This window comes from Ranitomeya imitator, chromosome 4 (assembly GCF_032444005.1).
Source record: "Ranitomeya imitator isolate aRanImi1 chromosome 4, aRanImi1.pri, whole genome shotgun sequence".
Classification (NCBI taxonomy): Eukaryota; Metazoa; Chordata; class Amphibia; order Anura; family Dendrobatidae; genus Ranitomeya; species Ranitomeya imitator.
In genome coordinates this window covers 584134480-584157510 of record NC_091285.1, presented here as the reverse complement: position 1 = coordinate 584157510, position 23031 = coordinate 584134480, and the positions used below count along the sequence as shown (strand labels likewise).

Sequence of the window (23031 nt, the reverse complement as noted above, 5' to 3'; positions counted from 1 at the left end):
CTCTATAAATTTAGTCCCCGGCTTCGGCCCTGTTTAGGCAGCATTCCGGGAAGCCCCGCCCCCCCCCCGCCGGCTTTACTCTAGCGGCTCCGCCCCCCTATTCTGGCGCTTCTCGGGCAGGACGAGATCTCGGCGGCCATCTTCTCCCTGACGTCAGGAAGGGGCTGCGGAGTTTCCGGCCCCTAGTTCTTCTGGAAGGGGCTGCTGCCGGCGGTTTTCAGCGCTGAGGTCAGCGCTATTCCAGACGGGGGACTCAGAATCCCGGTAAGGTGAATCGCTCCCCTCCCCCGCAAATCCGCACGTCCGGCAGCATAAAGGGACTAACATCACGGTTTTAAATACTTGGGACCCGCATTCTCTGGGGCTCAGGTCCCCTGGTCTTTAAGTCTCATGCCCAGTAGCCGCTGGGCTTGTCTCATGCCCAGTAGTCGCTGGGCTTATAGGTGCATCCCCAGTCTTTTTCCATGGTTTTTCTCATGAACCCTTCACCAGATTCCCTGGTCTTAAGAGTTCCCTAGTGTAAAAGGGGCACATTACCAGCAGAGCCGGTCACCTTTCTCATAGTGCTTAATCAATTGCTCAGGAGCCTTCGCTGCGCCTATCCCGGCTCCTCCCAGAGTACCTAGTTCCCCTCCTGGGATTCCATCTCTGGCATTATCCTTTAAAAAGATGCCCCGGTCTTGTCCAGCATTCCTGGTCTTAAAGGAGCATGACCAGCATTCCCGGTCTTAAAGGCACACGACCACACATGACAAGTATGCCCTGGCCTTAAGGGCACGTGACCAGCATGCCCTGGTCTTAAAGGTACGTGACTGGTATGCCCTGGCCTTCAAAACACGTTACCAGTATTTCCTGGTCTTAATGACTCATGACCAGTATGCCCTGGTCTTAAAGGCACGTGACCAGTACTCTTCGGTCTTAAACGCTAGTGACCAGTATGCCCTGGTCTTAATCTCCCATGACCAGTACGCTCATTACCAGTATGCTCTGGTCTTAAAGGCACATGACCAGTATGCCCTGGTCTTAAGGCGTTTGTCCAGCATGCCGTGGTTTTTAAAGGTGACCAGTACACGGGGACTTCTACTCTCCTGCTTTTAAAGGTACTCGACCAGTATGCCCTGGTCTTAGAGACACGTGACCATTATACCCTGGACTTAAAGGCACATGTCCAGTATGCTCTGGTCTTATAAACACATGACCAGTATGCCCTGGTCTTAAAGGCACATGACCAGTATGCCCTGGTCTTAAAGGCACATGTCCAGTATGCCCTGGTCTTAAACGCAAATGACCAGTAGGCCCTGGTTTTAAGGGCTCATGACCAGTATGTCTTGGACTTAAAGGTGCATGTCAAGTACGTCCTGTTTCTTAAAGGCACATGACCAGCAGGCCTTGGTTCTTGATGGCACATGACGCACATGAACAGTATGTCCTCCTCTTAAAGGCACAGGACCAGTATTCCCTGGTCTTAAAGGCGCATGACCAGTATTGACTGGCCCTAAGAGCACATCAGCAATCCTAAACTGGTCTCCCTAACTGAACTCTGGAGCACTCAACATGCTCCCTCTTCTACATTAGGAGTCGCCGGCTAGCAGGGGCCGCAAGTATCCTTGAATAACGTACAGGTTCTACAAAACGGAAGTTTTCTTTTCCTGATCTCTCCCCCATGTTTGGTTGAGAACAATGCGAAATATGGATCGGATATTGCCTTGATTTGCCAGAGCTTCTGAGAAAGAGGGACTCTCTCTCTTTCTCTTTATATCATCAACAGTGGGACGGGCGATGCACTGGACAGAAGCCTCTAAGCTGGATGCCATACCGGGTCGGATTTTTATGGTAACGGGTCCTTTAAGGGGCTCCGATTTCCGCCCACACCTTCAACAGACGAGCATATGGATTGTCGCCTCCGGGTATCCTCTTCTGCATTTAGGCCTATTGCCAGACATCTGCCCTGTCCACTCGGGGACTTCTACTCTGAGGATGTACGGAGGCACACATTTTTGGCGTCCAAGCACCCCTCCCTTTGTATCATCACTATTTAGCGCATGATGCAAGAAAGCGGACGATTCCTCTCCACGCCCCTGTTAAGAGGACGGTGGATTGAGGGTTCCTTTTTTTCTACTCTGCACGTCGATGGCTAGAGACCTGCTGGTCGCAGTCCCGTATTCTGTCTCTTGGCAGACTATCCGGGTTGTTTTTCTTGTGGTATACCTACTGGTATTCCTGCCCGATGTATCATTTTTTAAATTACCACAGACGGTCGGATAGCAAACCTAGCTCGTTCCGTCTTGTGGTTTCGGGTTCAGCGCTTTTCCCTTCCTTAGCCACCACATGGGTGGCTTGACCAATGGTCTCCTGGTCAGAGACCTTAGCTACTTTGTTTTCAACAGTATAGCTGGCCAATCTAATTTTCTGAGCGGGAGACTAGCAGGGATCGTATCTCCTCTACAGACCCAACCAGCAGTGGAAGCATTGTCCAGGATAGTCTAGATCTAGGGATCTTGGTTCCAAAAATGGAGGGAATGTAAAGTGTCACCATTCCTGGACTTCAAACTTCTAACAACCTTTGTCAAGGTCCTCCCCTTTTTCCGATGGAGTTTCTCCGCTCAGCCTTTACTTCATCAGAAAGAGGTGGACTTTCTGGCATCCTTAGTCATTCGGGAGTCTTACCCTCACATGCCTATTTCTCCCCGCTACAACAATCTCTTCAAGGTCAGCTGATGGCTGAGTGGTTAAGGTCTTTGACTATTGAGTGGGAAACAGGGGTTCTATCCCCAGTGAAAGTAAATTTCTTCCTTTCCATTTGCGAACAGCATTTTCTAGTCACGACCTTGTCCTCCGGCCTGGCTACCACACCAGTGTGGTCGCAGGGGTCATGTCGGTTGTCGTGTACTTCTTGCATCATAGAAGCATGGTCGTCCTGCTCTTTTTGGTCGACTTTGTAGCTGCTCTTCTAGGACTACGCTGAGTCGTCTATATCTCTTGCAATACCCTTTCTCTGGGCTAGCAGCTAAACTTAGACAAGTTTCTTTTCCTCTTTCCCAGTTCAGCAGATCCTTTTTTCAGGATGATCCTGCCCCGCAGGATTGTTTTTTCTCTCTCGAGTCAAGCTCGTGGTTCTTCAACAGAGAGCTTGCGCACTTCATATCTCATTCCCTCGGTTCATTCAATTCGCTAGGAGGGTTCTGAGGAAAAGGACGACAATGGAAGCAGTTTCCTTCGCTGCGCCCTTTTTTTCTGCAGATCTATCAGGCTTTCAAAGAGTATTCCCTGAGCTCCTTCCTCTCCCAGAGCCTTCTCCTGGTCCAATGGTCATTGGGGAATTCCAAGGCCAGTCTTCTTCCGATCTTTTCCCTGGAGTTCTGAACGGTACGTCTAATCCTGTAGCAGGCCCACTGATTTTAGGCGGGTCTTCGGTTTACCCACAGTCAAGCGCCATGGCCCAGGCACCTCTCTCTCTCTGACGAGCCGAGATCTTTCATTCAGGGATCTCACCACTACATATCCCTGGAGTAGTGCTCTGGGCAGCACACATGTTCAGCCGTCAGGGTTCCTCCTCTAGTGAGTGGGAACTTCATTCGGAAGTCTTCCATCGGATCTGCCTTCACTAGACTTCTCCAGATGTAGGTCAGATGGCGTCCAAGCTGAACGCCTATGTGCTCCGGTTCATGGTTTGGCCTTGACTTTCAAGACCATCGCAGTGCATGCTCTACTCTTCCATGGGACCAATTTCTATAACTCCTCTTCTACTTCTTCTGAGATCTTTTCGGAAGCAGGAAGGGCTCCAGGGATCCCGGGAGAACCGCACTGACCATGTCAGGGTTTTTCTCGCTTGCTGTTCTTCTAGTTTTCCGTCTTATTGCGACAAATCTGGGAAGATGGACTTTCTTGCAGGGAGCCTTAACCTGTAGTTCTTCCCTACCGCGTACCGTTAGATCCGTGGGACCCTAATGATCCTCGGCTTTTTACAAGTGGACTCCTTTTTTGGACCCGGACAGCCTTCACTATCAGGGAAGGTCTCTTCCCTTCTTTCTTTGCGTTCTTGTACTCCTGATGAGTCTTCGGAACTCGACGTTCTGTTCTTTGTCTTTTTTCCTTATTACCTCAAGGCAGGGTTGCCCTCTGGACATCCCCTTCCCTCATTGCCAAGGTGGTATTGTATTCCCACTGTTGCAGGGGAATCATTCTCTCATCTCTTTCGGCTCCGATCCACACACCTCGGAAGGGATCCTCTATAACCTGGAAGGAGTGAGTGCTTCGAGTGGGTACGTATCGAGAATGGCGTCCTGCCAAGGGTTGGACGCTTTACTTGGCTTTTTCGATGGTAAGTAGGCTTCCTGACAGTCGCAGGAAGGGTCTAGCCGTTTTCTTCGGCCAGGTTAGCCTGGTGGATTGTTTTCTCCATCCAGGAGTCCTTCCGAGCTAGATGTCAGCCTATCTCCCTGTCTGAGGGCTCTAGGTTCCAGACTTCGGCAAGCACGACCGCAAGCTTGTGAACTCCTCCAGTCCGCATACATTCTTGAAGCACTTTTATTCACATACTTCCACAGATGTGAGTCGGGGCAGGCGGACCTTGCAGGCCGCGGTGGCGCACTTGTAAGTAGCGGTTACACGGCCTGATCTGATGATGTCCCCACCCAGGGACTGCTTTGGGACGTCCCATGGTCTGTGTCCCCCAATGAGGCGAAGGAGAAATAGGGATTTTTGTGTACTCACCGTAAAATCCTTTTCTCCGAGCCATTCATTGGGGGACACAGCTCCCACCCTTAGCTTATGCTTTGTTTTTATCTTTTGATATTTTTATACTCTCTTATATAATGTGACATGCTATACGTTTATATGTTGCTATTGATCTCCTACTGCTTTTGCACCGAACTGGTTAGCTGGGGGCCAGCAGGAGGGTGTATACTGCAGGGGAGGAGCTAACTTTCTTTGTGTTACTTAGTGTCAGCCTCCTGGTGGCAGCAGCATACATGGTCTGTGTCCCCCAATGAATGGCTCGGAGAAAAGGATTTTACGGTGAGTACACAAAAATCCCTATATTCTATAGGGATCCATTTGTCGTAGCAAGTACATATGTCGGTCCTATTTTTTTCTTCCATTGTACTATATCCTGAAACTGAGGTAAATATTAAAGGGGTTTTCTGGTTTAAAAAAAAAAAAACACCACCATCATTTTTTTTAATTTTTTTAAACAAACTAACCTATACTCGTTCTCACCGGGTCCAGAGCTGAGTCTACGGTGCTTCTGTTATTGACTGCAGCATTGGGATCACCTGGACAGCCAAGCAGCGAGCTCAGCAGCTTGTGTCGTCAATTTGGGCAGAGCTACTAAGCTCGCTTATTGGCTTCAGTGTTGTCGAGGTGCTCTCAATGCTGCAGACAATAAGAGACTCCGGGAGCAGCAGAGACTCTGTGCTGGACCTGAGGAAGGTGAGGAAAGATCAGTTTTTGTTTGTTTTTTCTTTAAAGAAACTGCACCCGGAGGTTTTCCAAATCCTTAAAGTCCATTTTAAAGGATATGGACACCCTTTGGAGTAATTTTTTTAATATGTATAATTTTTTCTTAAATGCATATAGTTTGGGTTAAATTAAGATCTTTGTAGTCACTCTAAAATCTTTCTCGTAGTCTTCATAGGGGGACACAAAAACCATGGGATGTCGCATATCTGTCCCTGGGGTGGGCATAAACTAAATATTATACTGTTACCACAGAATTTTCCACTCTTGTCTTGCTCAAGCCATCGCCTGAGCAACTGCGGCCTGCAGTGTCCTCCTCCCAAGACTTGTGTCTGCAGAAGCAAGGGTGTAGACCCTATAAAACTTAGACAAGGTATTCCTTTAGAAGCATTTAGCTGCCTTACATAGTTGCAGAACTGAAGCCTGATGAGGAACGGCCCAGTAAACTCTTCCAGCTCACCACAGGGGGAGCGCTGGCCTTGCCTTACAAGCCTCCATAACGGCTGGTCTAATCCAGCGAGCAATGGTCACCCTCGAGGGGGCCTGACCTCTGCGAGAGCTTACCAGGATGACCACAGGACTCCTGAACAGAGCTGTGAGGGACAGATGGAGAAGCCCAGCTCTGACCACGTCAGATTATGTGAGAACCTCTCTAGGAAATGAGAGGCAAAGTATCTAAAGGAAGGAGCGCCATCGCCTCATTAAAATGAAAGGAGGGAGCCAAATGTCAGACTACTCTATCCCAGACAAGGAGAGAGCATCGCCTGATGGAAGGGATCGCTAAAGAGAAGAAAAGTCACAAAAAAGCTGAAATGAAGAGATCGTTCTGACTCGCACCAAGTGAGAGGACCGAAAGGACCCCATAGAGATCTATTGGATCCTGGGGGGTAATATGGAGATCTCAAGATCACCCTGCCTGGACTGGCAGTCCTGACCTATGACCTACAAGTTATATTCTACTGAACCAGGATAATCAAGGCAGGAATCTGGCTCTTGGGAGTCTCTCCTAGCTCAATAGAGGCCTGCAAAAATTAAAATGAAGGATATTGCCAGATGAGCACTGCCCGTAGGCTCTCGCCAATGAAAAAGGTGCTAAGGGTGGTCTAAGACTCGGAACCATGTTACCTCGAACTGACACTACAGAAAACTGAGGAGGCCTGATGCTAGCAGGCGATGTATAGTCTGCTGGGGAGGAGGCAGTTTTCAATTAGGATATAATTATAATGTCATCCACCTGATGGCAGCAGGCTAACGCCTGATTTTTTTGTGTCCCCCAATGAAGCGACCAAGAAAAATAACTATTTAATTGTTATTTAATTGCGTCTCATGAAACATTTTGCACCTTTTGCCTTCTGTTGTCTCATTGTTGTGCTCTTTATTGCCAGCTGCAGAATCAATTGAAGCTTAACAGATTTTGCTCCCGATGTTGTGATCGGGAACAAAAATTAGAAGTGACGAAAAAGGATATTTTAGTTATTAAAACAATGTTTTTTTTGATGATAAAAGAAATCACATAAAATTTCAGCAATTGGTGCTGAAATATAAAGGTATAGGTAGTGGAAAAGTTTATAATTAGCAGCAAGGTATATAATGGTACTTTTCTCTATATCTATTAAAAACCATGTACCACAATTTATAAGGTAGATTATAAATAATAATTAATCCAGATAATTTCTAAAGTGCCAATGCAGATGAAGAAAATTATATACAATGAAATGAACAATTCTTTAAAGTACTGATACTGGTCAAGCACTCATTAACTTCAGGAATAACTTGATTAAAATATGTCAAGTGGTGTTAAAAAGAAAGATCCAAGGTGCAATTTAAGTCATTGACCACTAGATGGCACTGCTATATTCTAAAATGCATTGTGTATACACCCCAGAAAAAGTGTTTTCATGGAAACAACCAAAATTATGATCAAATGCAGGATCTGCTCACTATAGTCTATATTAAATAAGACATTATAGTTGCAATACATGTATACACCTGTCTATAGTAATCAATGTAGTTGGAAAAAGACTCTGTGTAAAGCCATGATTAAACAATGGAGATGAGAAAGCACAGATCTCTGATGAAGTATGAAGCTGTTGTGAGACTATAACCTCCTGGCCAGGAGGCCTCTAGTGAGGAGATCCTGCATTAGATCACAATTTTGTTTTTTTACCAAGAAAATACTTTTTCTGGGGTATATGCACAATGCATTTTAGAATAATGATATAGCAGTGCCATCTAGTGGTCAATCACTTAAATTGCACCTTGTGTCTTTTTGACACCACTTGACTTATTTTATTCAGTTTATTCCTGAAATTAATGAGTACTTGACCAGTATCCGCACTTTTTAAAGAATTTTTCATTTGATTGTAGAATTTTCTTCATATGCACTTGAGAAATTATCTGGATTAATTATTATCAAAGAAGAAATGGGGAATCCAGCTCAACGAGGTAGTGAAAAAAACTTCTTTCTTTATTCACTTGAAAATATATTCAGTGGAGGATAAAAACATCAGCAATTACAAAGGATAAAAAGCGATATCAACGCGTTTCTGATGATCAAGCACCCTTAATCATGATAATAATTATTATCTACCTTATAAATTGTTACATGATTTTTAATAGATATAGAGAAAAGTAACATTGTATACCTTGCTGCTATTTCTAAACCTTTCCACTACCTATACCTCTATATTCCAGCACCTATTCCTGAAATTTTATGTGTTTTTATAAATAAAAATACCCTTTTTGGGCACTTCTAATTTTTGTTCCCGATCTCGACATTGGGAACAAAACCTGTTTAGAATAGATTTCTCCAAGAAGTGCAGCCCACTATTTATGGGCATATTATATATTTATGGACCATTTGTGATATTTGAAGAATCAATTGAAGGTAGCCATGCAGGATTAATCACAGACGGACTCCGAGTTTGACAGCAGCACTTCACAGATTAACAATAGCGGGCAGATTGTTAGAGGCAGGTCCTGAATAATACAGACATCACCTGCTCAGTATTGCTTCATACCTCCGCTTCTGAGTGCGCTGTACGTGTGCGCCTGATGTTGTGAAGGGGTTAATCTTGGTGTTTTCCAGCTTTTTCAGATATTTTGTTACATTCTAGATCTGTTACACCTTTCAATATTTACTTTGCTTATACATAATTTTTTCATCTGTAAAAATAATCTCTCATGTCTTGCATAGATTCTTTTATAAAGCCACCAATAGAGAACCCGGCTCATGAGCGATTCCGGGGCTACAACTTTTCCCACTCAAAAGAAATGATGAAGATTTTCCATAAGAAATTTGGATTGCACCGATTCCGTATGAACCAGCTGGAAGCCATCAATGCTTCCTTGTGTGGCGAGGATTGCTTCATTCTGATGCCAACAGGTAAGTCTTATTCTAAAGAGGGACTGATTAGCGATGAGCGAATTTGTTCAGAAAACGATCGCCAAACATAAATTCGGCACGAGTATGGCACATTTGGATTCGTGATCGGAAACGCAAGCAAAACTTTTAAAAATCGGGAAAAATCAGCAACATTTGCGTTGCCACAAAAGTACCGTATATACTCGAGTATAAGCCGAGATTTTCAGCCCATTCTTTTGGGCTGAAAGTCCCCCTCTCGGCTTATACTCGAGTTATATAACGGGAGGTCAGCAGGGGAGGGGGAGCGGGGGCTGTGTAGTTATACTTAGCGGCGCTGCAGATTCTTCCTGTACTGAGTGGTCACATGGCACCGCTCATTACAGAAATGAATAGGCGGCTCCACCTCCCATAGGGGAGGAGCCGCATATTCATTGCTGTAAATGATCGGTAACTCTGACCACTCAATACAGGAAGAAGATGCAGCGCCGGGGAAGCCAGGGACTGCAGGGACCGCGCCAGGAACAGGTAAGTATACGGGGAGGGGAGCACTGCGCGATATTTACCTGCTCCTCGCTCCGGTGCGGCTCCTTCTCTAGCAGTGACGCTCAGGTTAGAGGGCGCGGTGACGTAGTCAGTGCGCGCCCTCTGCTGAGCGTCATTGCTAGAGACGGAGCCGCACGAGGAGCAGGTACATATTGAAAGCGCCGGTGTCCTGAGAGAAGAGAGGTGAGTATGTGATTTTTTTTTTTTTTTATTGCAGCAGCAGCATTCTATATGGCACAGCTTTATAAGGAGCATTTATGGGGCCATAATCAACGGTGCAGAGCATTCTATATGGCACAGCTTTCTATGGAGCATCTATGGGGCCATAATGAACGGTGCAGAGCATTCTATATGGGGCACAGCTTTATATGGAGCAATAATGAACGGTGCAGAGCATTCTATATGGGGCACAGCTTTCTATGGAGCATCTATGGGGCCATAATGAATGGTGCAGAGCATATATGGCACAGCTTTCTATTGAGCATCTTTGGGGCAACAATGAACGATATGGAGAATTATATGTGACACAGCTTTATATGGAGCATCTTATGGGGCAATAATGAACGGTATGGAGCATCTATTTTTATTTTTGAAATTCACCGGTAGCTGCTGCATTTCCTACCCTAGGCTTATACTCGAGTCAATAAGTTTTCCCAGTTTTTTGTGGCAAAATTAGGGGGGTCGGCTTATACTCGGGTCGGCTTATACTCGAGTATATACGGTATTTTCAACACTTTAGCAACGATAATGGTATGTTTGATGAGGGGAGGGGGTTTGCAGAGCTCAGAGGTGCGGCGTTCTTGTAAACGGTCATTTTTTTCCCCAAAATTTGTGTGCACCTTGCGGATAGCCAACCAGGCCCAAGGAAACATCCGCAATGTCATGATACAATGGCTTGTGTCATCGGCTGCTGAAATCACATGTCCCTCTCCATATAAAGAGAGGACATCTTGTTTTAGCGCCATTTTGACACTGTAACAGCGCAGAGAGGCTGGCACTGTTACCAGCAAGATTTTAGCTAGTTAGCTAGGCGGATATATATCAGATAGTGTAGCTACCTAGTGTCCAGTGTGGCTGTAAAATTTACCTTCTGCCATTTTTTTTTTGTCATTACTGAGGTCCACAGAGAAATCCGGCAGGGCACATGTCCTACAAGTGTGTTGTGCACTGCTTCTATTGTGCTCCATGCACAGCCTGAAACAGCCTGCTATATCCCACGTTGTCATTCAGTGCTGTGGTGATATGAACCTGTCTGCAGACCGAACGCGCATTAAAAAACAATTCTAATTTTTTCTTTCGTAAAATGTGATACAGCCCACTGTATCACACGTTGTAATTTTATGGTGGTGATATGAAGCTGTCTGCAGACCTCACGCACATTAAAATATTTATTTTTTTCTGTTCATAAACGTGAAATACTTGATGGAGAACATACCAGTCAATTGTATGGTAGCAATCACAATAATGGGTGATTTATCAGGAAGTAATAAGACTGGATAGGACCGTAACGGACAAACTGCATATTCAACATGACCATAAAACCCATAAAGAAGCAGTCATAAGTCCCATTGTATGCAAATCACAAAAAGCTTTATTGATAGCAACAGGTATAAAACAGCAGAGAGAGGATCCCCCGTGACACCCTCAGCATGACGCAAGTGGGTGCATATAATAGTATCTATTAATGGCAGTATTGTCAGTACCAGTCTTACATGTACATGGGTAGTCCAGCCAAATAATTACATACATTACTTGCATAAAGTGTCAAGCATATATATATACATATATGTGGTGATACATACCCATAGATCAAAAGGTATAAATAGATATACACCCAACTCGCGTTCACCCCGACGCGCGGTTCGGCAGATGCCTTTCTCAAGGGGTGAAGCAATGTGTTCACGGATTGAACATTTATATCCACCAGGCCGGAAATAATTGCGCCTAAAATCCCCAACGTCATAGTTGCCGGTCATCGGCCCGCCCGGCTATATGACACCGGAAACACACGGGCCCCATGTGATCCAGGGTCACCAGCACCACTGTATCCGAGACCGGAAGTGACGTAAATGGGCATGTGCATAGAGGTAGCATGCTGCCATCTTGGTACAGGAGTGTATGCATAAACAGTGCTGCGTAGCCATCTTGGTACAGGATAGAATGTACAGGCGCAGGTCAGATTACACGGCCATCATAATGGTGATCAGGCCGACATGCGCAAAACAATATGCTATTAATGCGGTAAGAGATATAAACAGGCGTGTATATTAACCGATCACATAGCCATCTTATTGAAGGGTATAAAATAACACCCCTAAAAACCAAGCACAGACCCACACATGCTCAACAAGTAACGGCTGTATCCCCTGATAAAGATGTATAATGGCAACAAGTTTTACCATCTTAATGGCATACTAGGCTGCAAAACAGCCCGGATAATATGCTGTGGAGGGACAAATAGAATAAATATATAACAAATATCAAGATAACAAAGAAAATAAAACAAAGTGAGAAAGTAAAATACTTATGCTTTACCACGAAATTGGTGTAACCAGAACAGTAATATATAGATGAGTTGGACCATACGCACTGCTTACAAGCACCCAATATGTACACACATGACCGCACACATGATCGTACACGTGTGTGTGTGTGTGTGTATGTATATATAGCCGAAAAGGCTTGAAAAAGGCTCAGTGAGCCGAAACGTCGCGCAGTGATGTGGGTCGATTAAAACTTCACCTTTTTTCACCTGAAATCTTTGGAGTGCTGCCTTCTTTTTGCTATTTGGTATACATGTTGGATAAATGTTTGGACCATTTTATCCAGGGGGCTAGGCACCCACTACTGGTGAGCATTGTGCTGTTCCATTTTTTATATATATATATATATATATATATATATATATATATATATATATATATATATATATATATATATATATATATATATATACATACATACATACATACATACATACATACATACATACATACATACATACATACATACACAGTACAGACCAAAAGTTAGGACACACCCTCTCATTTAAAGATTTTTTTTGTATTTTCATGACTATGAAAATTGTACATTCACACTGAAGGCATCAAAACTATGAATTTACACATGTGGAATTATATACTTAACAAAAAAGTGTGAAACAACTGAAATCATGTCTTATATTATAGGTTCTTCAAAGTAGCCACCTTTTGCTTTGATGACTGCTTTGCACACTCTTGGCATTCTCTTGATGAGCTTCAAGAGGTAGTCACCGAGAATGGTTTTCACTTCACAGGTGTGCCCTGTCAGGTTTAATAAGTGGGATTTCTTGCCTTATAAATGGGTTTGGGACCATCAGTTGTGTTGTGCAGAAGTCTGGTTGATACACAGCTGATAGTCCTACTGAATAGACTGTTAGAATTTGTATTATGGCAAGAAAAAAGCAGCCAAGTAAAGAAAAACGAGTGGCCATCATTACTTTAAGAAATTAAGGTCTGTCAGCCTGAAAAATTGGGTAAACTTTGAAAGTGTCCCCAAGTGCAGTGGCAAAAACCATCAAACGCTACAAAGAAACTGGCTCACATGAGGACTGCCCCAGGAAAGGAAGACCAAGAGTCACCTCTGCTTCTGAGGATAAGTTTATCCGAGTCACCAGCCTCAGAAATCGCAGGCTAACAGCAGCTCAGATTAGAGACCAGGTCAATGCCACACAGAGATCTAGCAGTAGACACATCTCTACAACAACTGTTAAGAGGAGACTTTGTGCAGCAGGCCTTCATGGTAAAATAGCTGCTAGGAAACCACTGCTAAAGGAAAGGCAACAAGCAGAAGAGACTTGTTTTGGCTAAAGAACACAAGGAATGGACATTAGACCACTGGACATCTGTGCTTTGGTCTGATGAGTCCAAATTTGAGATCTTTGGTTCCAACCACCGTGTCTTTGTGCGACGCAGAAAAGAAGAACGGATGGACTCTACATGCCTGCTCCCACCGTGAAGCATGGAGGAGGTGTGATGGTGTGGGGGTGCTTTGCTGGTGACACTGTTGGGGATTTATTCAACATTGAAGGCATACTGAACCAGCATGGCTACCACAGCATCTTGCAGCGGCATGCTATTCCATCCGGTTTGCGTTTAGTTGGACCATCATTTATTTTTCAACAGGACAATGACCCCAAACACACCTCCAGGCTGTGTAAGGGCTATTTGACCAAGAAGGAGAGTGATGGGGTGATACGCCAGATGACCTGGCCTCCACAGTCACCAGACCTGAACCCAATCGAGATGGTTTGATGTGAGCTGGACCGCAGAGTGAAGGCAAAAGGGCCAACAAGTGCTAATCATCTCTGGGAACTCCTTCAAGATTGTTGGAAGACCATTTCCAGTGACTACCTCTTGAAGCTCATCAAGAGAATGCCAAGAGTGTGCAAAGCAGTCATCAAAGCAATAGGTGGCTACTTTGAAGAACCTAGAATATAAGACATAATTTCAGTTGTTTCACACTCTTTTGTTAAGTATATAATTCCACATGTGTTAATTCATAGTTTTGATGCCTTCAGTGTGAATGTACAATTTTCATAGTCATGAAAATACAGAAAAATCTTTAAATGAGAAGGTGTCCAAACTTTTGGTCTGTACTGTATATATATACATATATATATATATATGTATATGTATATATATATATATATATATATATATATATATATATATATATATATATATATATATATATATATATATATATATATATATATATATATATATATATGAGCAGATACAGAGGGGTACATACATATCCATAAAACAAATGTGTTACATCAAGAATGTACAATATATATAATAATTAAATTATGTCACACCTATAAGGATATATCTGAAGAAGTGTATAAAAGACCCCACTGGATCTACATTAGTGTTAGTAGTTCATATTAGGCATCCCAAGGAATACCAAGGGCATACTGTGCATAAACATGTGCATCCTCCTGTTGATATCACCATCAAAGGGTCCTTGGCGGTGATCCAGCGATGTTAATATCTTCTTTATGGTATTCACCAAAAAGACTCCCAGTGTATCACGCCACAGACAATAGTACTAGAAAAGAATAAAATCCATTAAAATCCAACATTAAAAACCATATGGGGGAGAGACACGGAGGAAAGGACAGCAAACAGCGGACTACAAATATGAAGCAAAGGACAAATTTTCGTTGAGGCCATCCGGTTGAACAGTCTGGAGACGCCATATCCACTGTGTCTCGAGCCTCCCCAGTCTTTTGGATAACTGACGTCCTCTGATATTAATTTTTAGGGCGTCTATGCCCCTGACCCTCAGTAAGGACGAATTACAGTCATGAAATTCCCTAAAATGTCTTGGTAAGGTTTTGAGCATGGATCCATCCGTGTGGCCAGAGGCCGCCTGTATCCCAAGTACATGTTCCCTAATGCGTACTTTTTTTTTTCCAAAGAACTTTATTAGGATTTTATATTTTAACCTGGAGGGGAGGGGGAGGAGAATGATGAAGGGAGGGGAGGAAGGGAGAGGAAAGGATAAGAGTGAAGGGAAGAAGGGGAGGGTGAATACAACACATTACACGTAGTAATAATTCAACTTAGAAACAAGGGACGCAACCCTTGAGAGGCAAATAGGCCTGATACTAGTCAACAACAGATTATCTAAACGGTGCAAGGGGACGGTCCTTGTGAAAAGCTTGTTAATATCAAGCAACTATGACTACGAAACCGATAATTAACACGAGAGGGGAGAGAGAGAAAATCTTGTGAACATTTTTATCTTATATTGAGACTTAAACCAAGTTAATAATGTTGGTTGTTCAAGGAGGATAATGCTGCTCCCATATATGCCACTTTTGGTAAAATTTGCCAAATTCGTTATTTAATAGGGCAAATTTGAGTTCAAATTCTCTATGTTGCATCATAAGTTTGACAACGAAGGTTGCATTGGGCAGTTTGGCCTTTTTCCAGTGAAAGGCAATGGATTTTTTAGCTACTAAGCAGAGATGTAAGATTATGCGCAATAAGGATCTGTCAATAGGAATAGTGTCCAAGGAGAGAAGGGCTAGTTGTGGGGAGAGGGTAAAAGGGGATCCTGACAATTTAGAGATGATTGATGAGATTTCCAGCCAAAAGAGGGCCACGGTGGGGCAGCTCCAAAAGATATGCAATAGGTCGCCTTTATGACCACAGTTCCTCCAACATAGGGGGGAGTTGGATGGGCTGATGTGAGACAGTCTTGCTGGAGTGTAATACCACCTGGAGCACACCTTAAAGTGCGACTCCAGAAGGGACATTGAGATTGTTGATTGGTATGAAGCCGAAAAGGCCTCCTCCCAATCGTCTGTAGAGGCAGAGAAACCTAGAGATTTCTCCCAGGTTATAAGAGCTGCGCTTTTAACCAGTGATGAATCTTTATTGAAACTATTGTAAATGAACTTGTGACTCCAAAAAATTGGGTGGTTTGGATTGGATAATATTTTTGAAGAGGACTCCGAGAATTTCAATTTGAGGTTAAGGAATAGACTTAGGTTTTCCCTCAGGATCATGTAATCAAGGAAAAGAGACGAGGGGGTGTTGAATTTATTCTTTAGTGAACTGAAGTCTATGAATTTAGACCCAGTATAAATGTCGCCAAGGGTTTGAATTTTTAAATCAGCCCATATAGGGGGTAGGACAAGATTCAGAATTGAGTAGATAAATAACAGGGATAGTTTGAGTTGAACAGGATTGTTTTTAACCCCGTCCCCCTTTTTCAAAATTGAAGACCATGCGAGAGAAATCGCCTGAAAAATTGGGTGGCTGTGGGTTTTGTTGGGGGAACTAGATATAGCTTTAAGGATGATGGTTTTAAGGGGTTTTCTTCCGTTGATCTCTACCTCCAAGTCGAGCCATGCGTACTCATTCTGGTCTGACCACCAGGGTGAACTTTGTTTTAGTAGGAGCGTATTATAGTGGGCCGTAATATTTGGGAGATCCATTCCTCCGTGTATTTTTGTTTTGTAGAGGGATCTGGTATTTGTTCTGGGCTTTTTATCATTCCAAATGTATTTATTTAGCCTTGATTGGATCTTATGCGGGGATGGGAAGGGGAATACATCTGAGGATATACAAAATTTTTGGAAGGGTAAACATCCTAACTGTTAGGTTTCTCCCCCACCAGCAGGGTGGATAAAAATCTTGATTTTTTTAAAAAAATCAGATTTTTTTTGATTTAAATCATTTGATTTAAATCAGATTTTTTAATCAAGTTGTACACAAGCAAAACTTTGTCTTTTTGCAAATCTAATTGTTTTACACAAATAAAAATATTAAAACAGTTGATTATGAAACCTAATAATTTTTATTTGCACTATTAAACACTCAGAATTGAACTACAGAGAGTAAGTACTTTTTAACAATAGCCTATCTCTAACGTTTGAAGTAAGCAAACATCTTCAGTGAATACATCAGTCCTTTAAAGGCCCCTTCACATTTAGCGACGCTGCAGCGATACCGACAACGATCCGAATCGCTGCAGCGTCGCTGTTTGGTCGCTGGAGAGCTGTCACACAGACCGCTCTCCAGCGACCAACGATGCCGGTAACCAGGGTAAACATCGGGTAACTAAGCGCAGGGCCGCGCTTAGTAACCCGATGTTTACCCTGGTTACCATGCTAAAAGTAAAAAAAAAACAAACAGTACATACTTACCTACCGCTGTCTGTCCTCCAGCGCTGCGCTCTGCTTCTCTGCTCTCCTCCTGTACTGTCTGTGAGCCGGAAAGCAGAGCGGTGACGTCACCGCTCTGCTTTCCGGCTCACAGCCAGTACAGGAGGAGAGCAGAGCACAGCGTTGGAGGACAGACAGCTGTAGGTAAGTATGTACTGTTTGTTTTTTTTTTACTTTTAGCATGGTAACCAGGGTAAACATCGGGTTACTAAGCGCGGCCCTGCGCTTAGTTACCCGATGTTTACCCTGGTTACCAGTGAAGACATCGCTGGATCGGTGTCACACACGCCGATCCAGCGATGTCTCCAGGGAGTCCAGCGACGAAATAAAGTTCTGGACTTTATTCAGCGACCAACGATCTCCCAGCAGGGGCCTCATCGTTGGTCGCTGTCACACATAACGATTTCATTAACGATATCGTTGCTACGTCACAAATAGCAACGATATCGTTAACAATATCGTTATGTGTGAAGGTACCTTAAGCCTACTGTTTATTTAGGACTTTTAATAGGAAAACCAGTTGTCCTGCTTTAGCAGTTCCTAAGCGGTTTCGGACTGTTGTGTGCACAAAACCAAATGAAGAAAACAATCTCTCTACTCCTGCGGATGAAGCCGATGCAGTCAGTAGCTGAGTAGCTAGATTTATTATCTTTGCTGGAAGAACAAGTGATTGCGACTTCCACCAGTCCAGTGGTTTTAGTTCATTAACGACGTTATCTGCAAACATGTATTTTTGAAATGGTGCAGATTCACACTTCAATTTCAGCACAGTTGCCACAATGTCATGGTTAGTATTGGCGAGCCACTCCATTGCAGAGTTGATTTCCGCCTCAGATAATTTTTTCCCTCTGTAGATGGGATGCAAGATATTGGCTAAATAGTGTTCTTCTTTTAATGCTTGGTCCTTGCGGTGCTGTATTGCAACCTTTACATTGTTTGAGAGGTTCAAGCGATCTAGAGAACCTTCTAAATCTTTCCAAACTTCTGTGGCATCAGCTATGGTTGCAGTATCTTTCTGCATTTTATCCAACGCAATCGATATTGGCTTTAACCTTTCCAAAAGGTCCTCGGCATTTCTCTTCACACCAAGATTTAATACTTTGCTTCGTATATTAGCATCAATTTTATCCCGATGTGTTTCGCAAATGGACAGTAATTTTGACCAGTTGTTAATAAACATTTCCAAGCAGTCAGCCAAGGTATTCCATCTAACATCTTGTGGTAGAACCAACTTCAGTCCTCCCATTTCCTTGTAGGTTGCATGTGCAAAATGATTATTGCGGAAATATTTAACAATTTCTACAACATGTTCCTTGACACCCGAAATATGCAGGTCTTTTGCCAAAAGATGCAACAAATGGGCAGAACAACCGTATGTAATGACATTTGTGTCATCCTCATGTGCCAGTTCCGCTCGCATTTTTGCCACATTGCTTGCGTTATCAGTAACTAAGCTCCTTACTTTACATCCAAACTGTTCTTGGCATTGGTGAATTGAGTTCTTAGCAATTTCAAGTAAATATTCAGCAGTATGTGAATTTCCAGATGTGTTGATTGTGTCTGTAAGGTAAGTTTCACTATCTTCTGTTGTGACACAAGTGCAAATTATGGGGTCGTTGTGGATGTTGCTCCAACCATCCAAGCTCATGTTAACAACCTTGTCTTTCAAATATTTTGTACAAGCCGCTCTTTCTATGTCGTATACAGCCTGAAGATGTTTTCCTGAGATATCAAATCTACTTGGTGGTTTGTAGCCTGGTCTAATTCCTTCGATCATTTGTACAAACAATGGGTGCTCAACTAGTCGGAAAGAAGAATTGGTTGCAAATATGAATTTAGCAATTAATTCATCAAAATGTTCTTTCTGGCTCGTCGTAGTCTTTAAGATGAATTTTTCTACACTTTGCACGCAAAGTTTTTTTTTGGGCTGCTTTGTTGAAGTTGTACCCAGATATTGATTGTCACGTGCAGCACAAGCCATATTTGACCCTGAAAGCACAGAAATTAAAAATATAAATCGACTGCGTATTTGAAGAAATATAACGAAAATATTTTGAAACAAACTTTTTGAACAATGTAATGGTCCTCGTCCTATAAGGGCTGTCTCAAAAGTTATGCTACTCAAGTTTTCCGGTGAAGTTGCTGTAATACTGGTAACTAATATCAGAGCAACTGAAAAAAATTATGTCACAAAAGTTTTAAAAATGTTTTTTTTAAAAAATGGTCAATTTGGCAGACTTCAAAAGTGAATTGCAGCCTACAATAAAAAAAAAATAAGCGTATACACACTTTATTTTTACTTAAAGGACATGTGCACCTTTATTTTTTAAGGTGCAGTGTGCACATGTCCTCCCCCCGCAGCTCTCTTACCTCCGATGTCAGCGCTGCGGGGATCCGTGGCTTCGTTCTGCCCGTCCGCGAGCGCGCCTCCATTCATTTCAATGGAGCGTGCGGCCCGCTGACGTCACGCCGCTGGATCACTGCGAGTAGGCCGCAACCGGAGGACGGGAGGCGGACGGTCAAAACGAAGCCACGGATCTCAGCGCTGCGGGGATCGGAGGTAAGAGCGCTGCGGGGGGGGAGGACATGTGCACCTTAAAAAAATAAAGGTGCACATGTCCTTTAGCGTTAATTTTCTGTGAAATATTGCCTTAACATAAATTTAAATTCTATACTCCAGAACTACTAGTGCTAGAAATTTCTCTTTTCATAGACTTTAACCATCCCAGTAAAATGTCTGTTAAAAAAATAGGTTGTAATTGCCAGACTTACTAGTACTAGGCTCCTGGTGCATAAGAAGCTGTGGGGGTTCATTGACATTAGTTGTATCACTATCAACATCTTCATTTCCCTTCTGGTTGCAGTTTTCATAATGTGATTTCAAACGGCAAACAAGTCCTTGGATATCCTTTTGACAGTATTTGCACTTTGCTCTTGCACCTTTCTTTCCAAGATCTGCTGCTGGCATCTCAACAAAATGAACCCAAATAGGGTCTCTCTTACGACCTGCCATGGCTCACACAGATCACTTATGAAGTTTGATTGTTACTACAGCCAAGTACTGCTGACTATCCAACAAGTTTGGGCATGTCAACTGAATGGAAAAAGAAACTAAACCAAAAGTGAAACCAAGCTAGAAGTGTGGAATTTAAGGGGGCAGTATGAACAAAATGTGGACGCTATTAATAGTTTATACAATTAAGACATGCTGCTTTTAAACACCTACCTATTGCCATATAGTAAAACAAAAAAGATTTTTACTTACTTTGGGGTCCCCCCCTCACCCTGGCGTTAGATCGTTGCCCCTAGTTTCGTCCGTGTAACTATGGGCGCACATGCGCACTGCTCTCACTTCTCATTTTAATCGTGATTTATATTAAAAAAAACCTTTTGATTTAAATCAGTGATTTAAATCATGATTAAAATCATGATTTAAATCGATCCGATTTAAATAGAAAAAAATCTTTTGATTTAAATCATGATTTAAATCGGCGTGATTTAAATCAATCCACCCTGCCCACCAGGACAAACTTTTATCATTAAAAGTGGTGCAATCTTTTTTTAAGAATTTCATCTATCTTCCTCAGGTTTGAGGAGATAGTCTTATCAAGGTTTTTGTTAATTATGATCCCTAAGTATGGGAATTCTTCATTGCACCACTTGAATGATATTACCTTTTTCAAGGAATTGATTTCCTTTTTGCAGAGGTGGATGGGTAGGATGTTAGATTTTGAACCGTTGATTTTGAATTTGGAAAGAGATGCAAAATTTTCAAGTTCTTTGATAGTTTCTAGAGTGGAGATGACTGGGTTGGTGAGGGTTAGGATTATGTCATCTGCGAATAAACTAAGTTTATGATGGCGTTTGTTAGTGGATATGCCTGTAATGAGAGAGTTTTGTCTGATACGTTCCACCAGGGGTTCGAGAGCCAAATTGAAAAGTAAAGGGGATAAGGGGCAGCCTTGTCTAGTGCCATTGTTAATATGGAAGGGGTCTGAGATATGATTATTGCAGGTGACTTTAGCTGTAGGGCCTTGATATAATGTCATATATGAGGAGATACGTTTGTCATTAAAACCAAATTTTTGAAGGGTCTGTTTGAGGAAACTCCAATCTATACGATCAAAGGCCTTTTCAGCGTCTAAGGAGACAAAAACTGTAGGGGTTTTGGATTTATTAGTGAGTTTGATTTGGTTCAATATCCTTCTGGTGGCGTCGGCTGGTTGCCTATTTTTAATAAACCCCATTTGATCATTGACTATCAGTCTAGGGAGGATGACGCTTAGTCTATTGGCCAAAATTTTTGAGAACAACTTGGTATCTGAGTTCAGAAGGGATATAGGCCTATAACTACTAGTAGCCATAGGGTTGGCCTAATGCGTACTTTAACCCCTTCATGACCTTGGGATTTTTCGTTTTTCCGTGTTCGTTTTTCACTCCCCTCCTTCCCAGAGCCATAACTTTTTTATTTTTCCGTCAATTTGGCCATGTGAGGGCTTATTTTTTGCGGGACGAGTTGTAATTTTGAACGACATCATTGGTTTTAGCATGTCGTGTACTAGAAAACAGGAAAAAAATTCCAAGTGCGGTGAAATTGCAAAAAAAAGTGCAATACCGCACTTGTTTTTTGTTTGGCTTTTTTGCTAGGTTCACTAAATGCTAAAACTGACCTGACATTATGATTCTCCAGGTCATTACGAGTTCATAGACACCTAACATGACTAGGTTATTTTTTACCTAGGTAATGAGAAAAAATTCCAATCTTTGTTAAAAAAAAAAAAAAAATTGCGCCATTTTCCGATACTTGTAGCGTCTCCATTTTTCGTGATCTGGGGTCGGTTGAGGGCTTATTTTTTGCATGCCGAGATGACGTTTTTAATGATTGCATTTTGGTGCAGATACGTTTTTTTGATCGCCCGTTATTGCATTTTAATGCAATGTCGCGGCGACCTAAAAAACGTAATTCTGGCATTTCAAATTTTTTTTCTCGCTACGCTGTTTAGCGATCAGGTTAATGCTTTTTTTTAATTGATAGATCGGGCGATTCTGAGCGCGGCGATACCAAATATGTGTAGATTTGATTTTTTTTTTTTATTGATTTATTTTGATTGGGGTGAAAGGGGGGTGATTTAAACTTTTATATTTTTTTTATTTTTTTCACATTTTTTGTAACTTTTTTTTTTTTTACTTTTGCCATGCTTCAATAGCCTCCATGGGAGGCTAGAAGCAGGCACAACGCGATCGGCTCTGCTACATAGCAGCGATCTGCTGATCGCTGCTATGTAGCAGAATTGCAGGTGTGCTGTGAGTGCCGACCACAGGGTGGCGCTCACAGCCACAGGTGATCAGTAACCATAGAGGTCTCAAGGACCTCTATGGTTACAATGGAGACGCATTGCCGACCCCCGATCATGTGATGGGGGTCGGCGATGACATCGTGCCCGGCCGGAAGCGGCAGTTAAATGCCGCTGTCTGCGTTAGACAGCGGCATTTAACTAGTTAAATGCGCCTATTACGGGCACATGTCAGCTGTTCAAAACAGCTGACATGTCCCGGCTTTGATGCGGGCTCACCGCGGAGCCCTGCATCAAAGCAGGGGATCTGACCTCGGACGTACTATCCCGTCCGAGGTCAGAAAGGGGTTAAGCTGGCGAGTAGTGAGGCCTACATAAATCAGTCCGCAGGGACACGTAGCATAATAGACATCATATTGTGTCGTACACGTAATATGTTGTCTAATTGCAAAAGATCTAGTACCTTTAGAGTTAGAAAAGGAATCGCTCCTTTCCACATTGGGGCAGGCGACGCAATGACCACACGGAGTGCATCCAGGCCTTGGTGTAAATCTATCCAGAATAGTTATAGGGTGTTGACTCACGTAATGACTATGGACTACGTGGTCCCTAAGATTTCTGGCCTGCCTAAATGTCAACGAGGGTCGAAT

The 23031-nt window shown here is 42.9% G+C and overlaps 2 protein-coding genes across 3 annotated transcripts in view; one reads left to right on the top strand and one right to left on the bottom strand.

Annotated features, from left to right (window-relative positions):
* The window catches only part of BLM (BLM RecQ like helicase), a 103872-nt gene that overhangs the window by 20759 nt on the left and 60082 nt on the right, over positions 1-23031 (top strand). For both annotated transcript variants that reach the window (XM_069766475.1, XM_069766476.1), the window contains exon 8: positions 8654-8842. In XM_069766475.1, the coding sequence (XP_069622576.1) occupies positions 8654-8842 (189 nt within the window). The remainder of the gene's footprint in view (positions 1-8653; positions 8843-23031) is intronic.
* LOC138676823 (uncharacterized) lies at positions 16702-20219 on the bottom strand. The gene is made up of 3 exons (XM_069766474.1): positions 19860-20219; positions 17565-19076; positions 16702-16832 (listed from the first exon to the last, which is right to left on the bottom strand). The coding sequence occupies exons 1-2, from the start codon at positions 20098-20100 to the stop codon at positions 17572-17574; spliced, it is 1746 nt and encodes a 581-aa protein (XP_069622575.1). The 5' UTR covers positions 20101-20219; the 3' UTR covers positions 16702-16832; positions 17565-17571.

Coding starts and splice junctions, on each gene's coding strand:
- LOC138676823 (XM_069766474.1), bottom strand. CDS start 20,100: ATGGCAGGTCGTAAGAGAGACCCTATTTGGGTTCATTTTGTTGAGATG. Junction 19,077..19,859: donor GCACCAGGAGCCTAGTACTA/GTAAGTCTGGCA, acceptor CTGTGCTTTCAG/GGTCAAATATGGCTTGTGCT.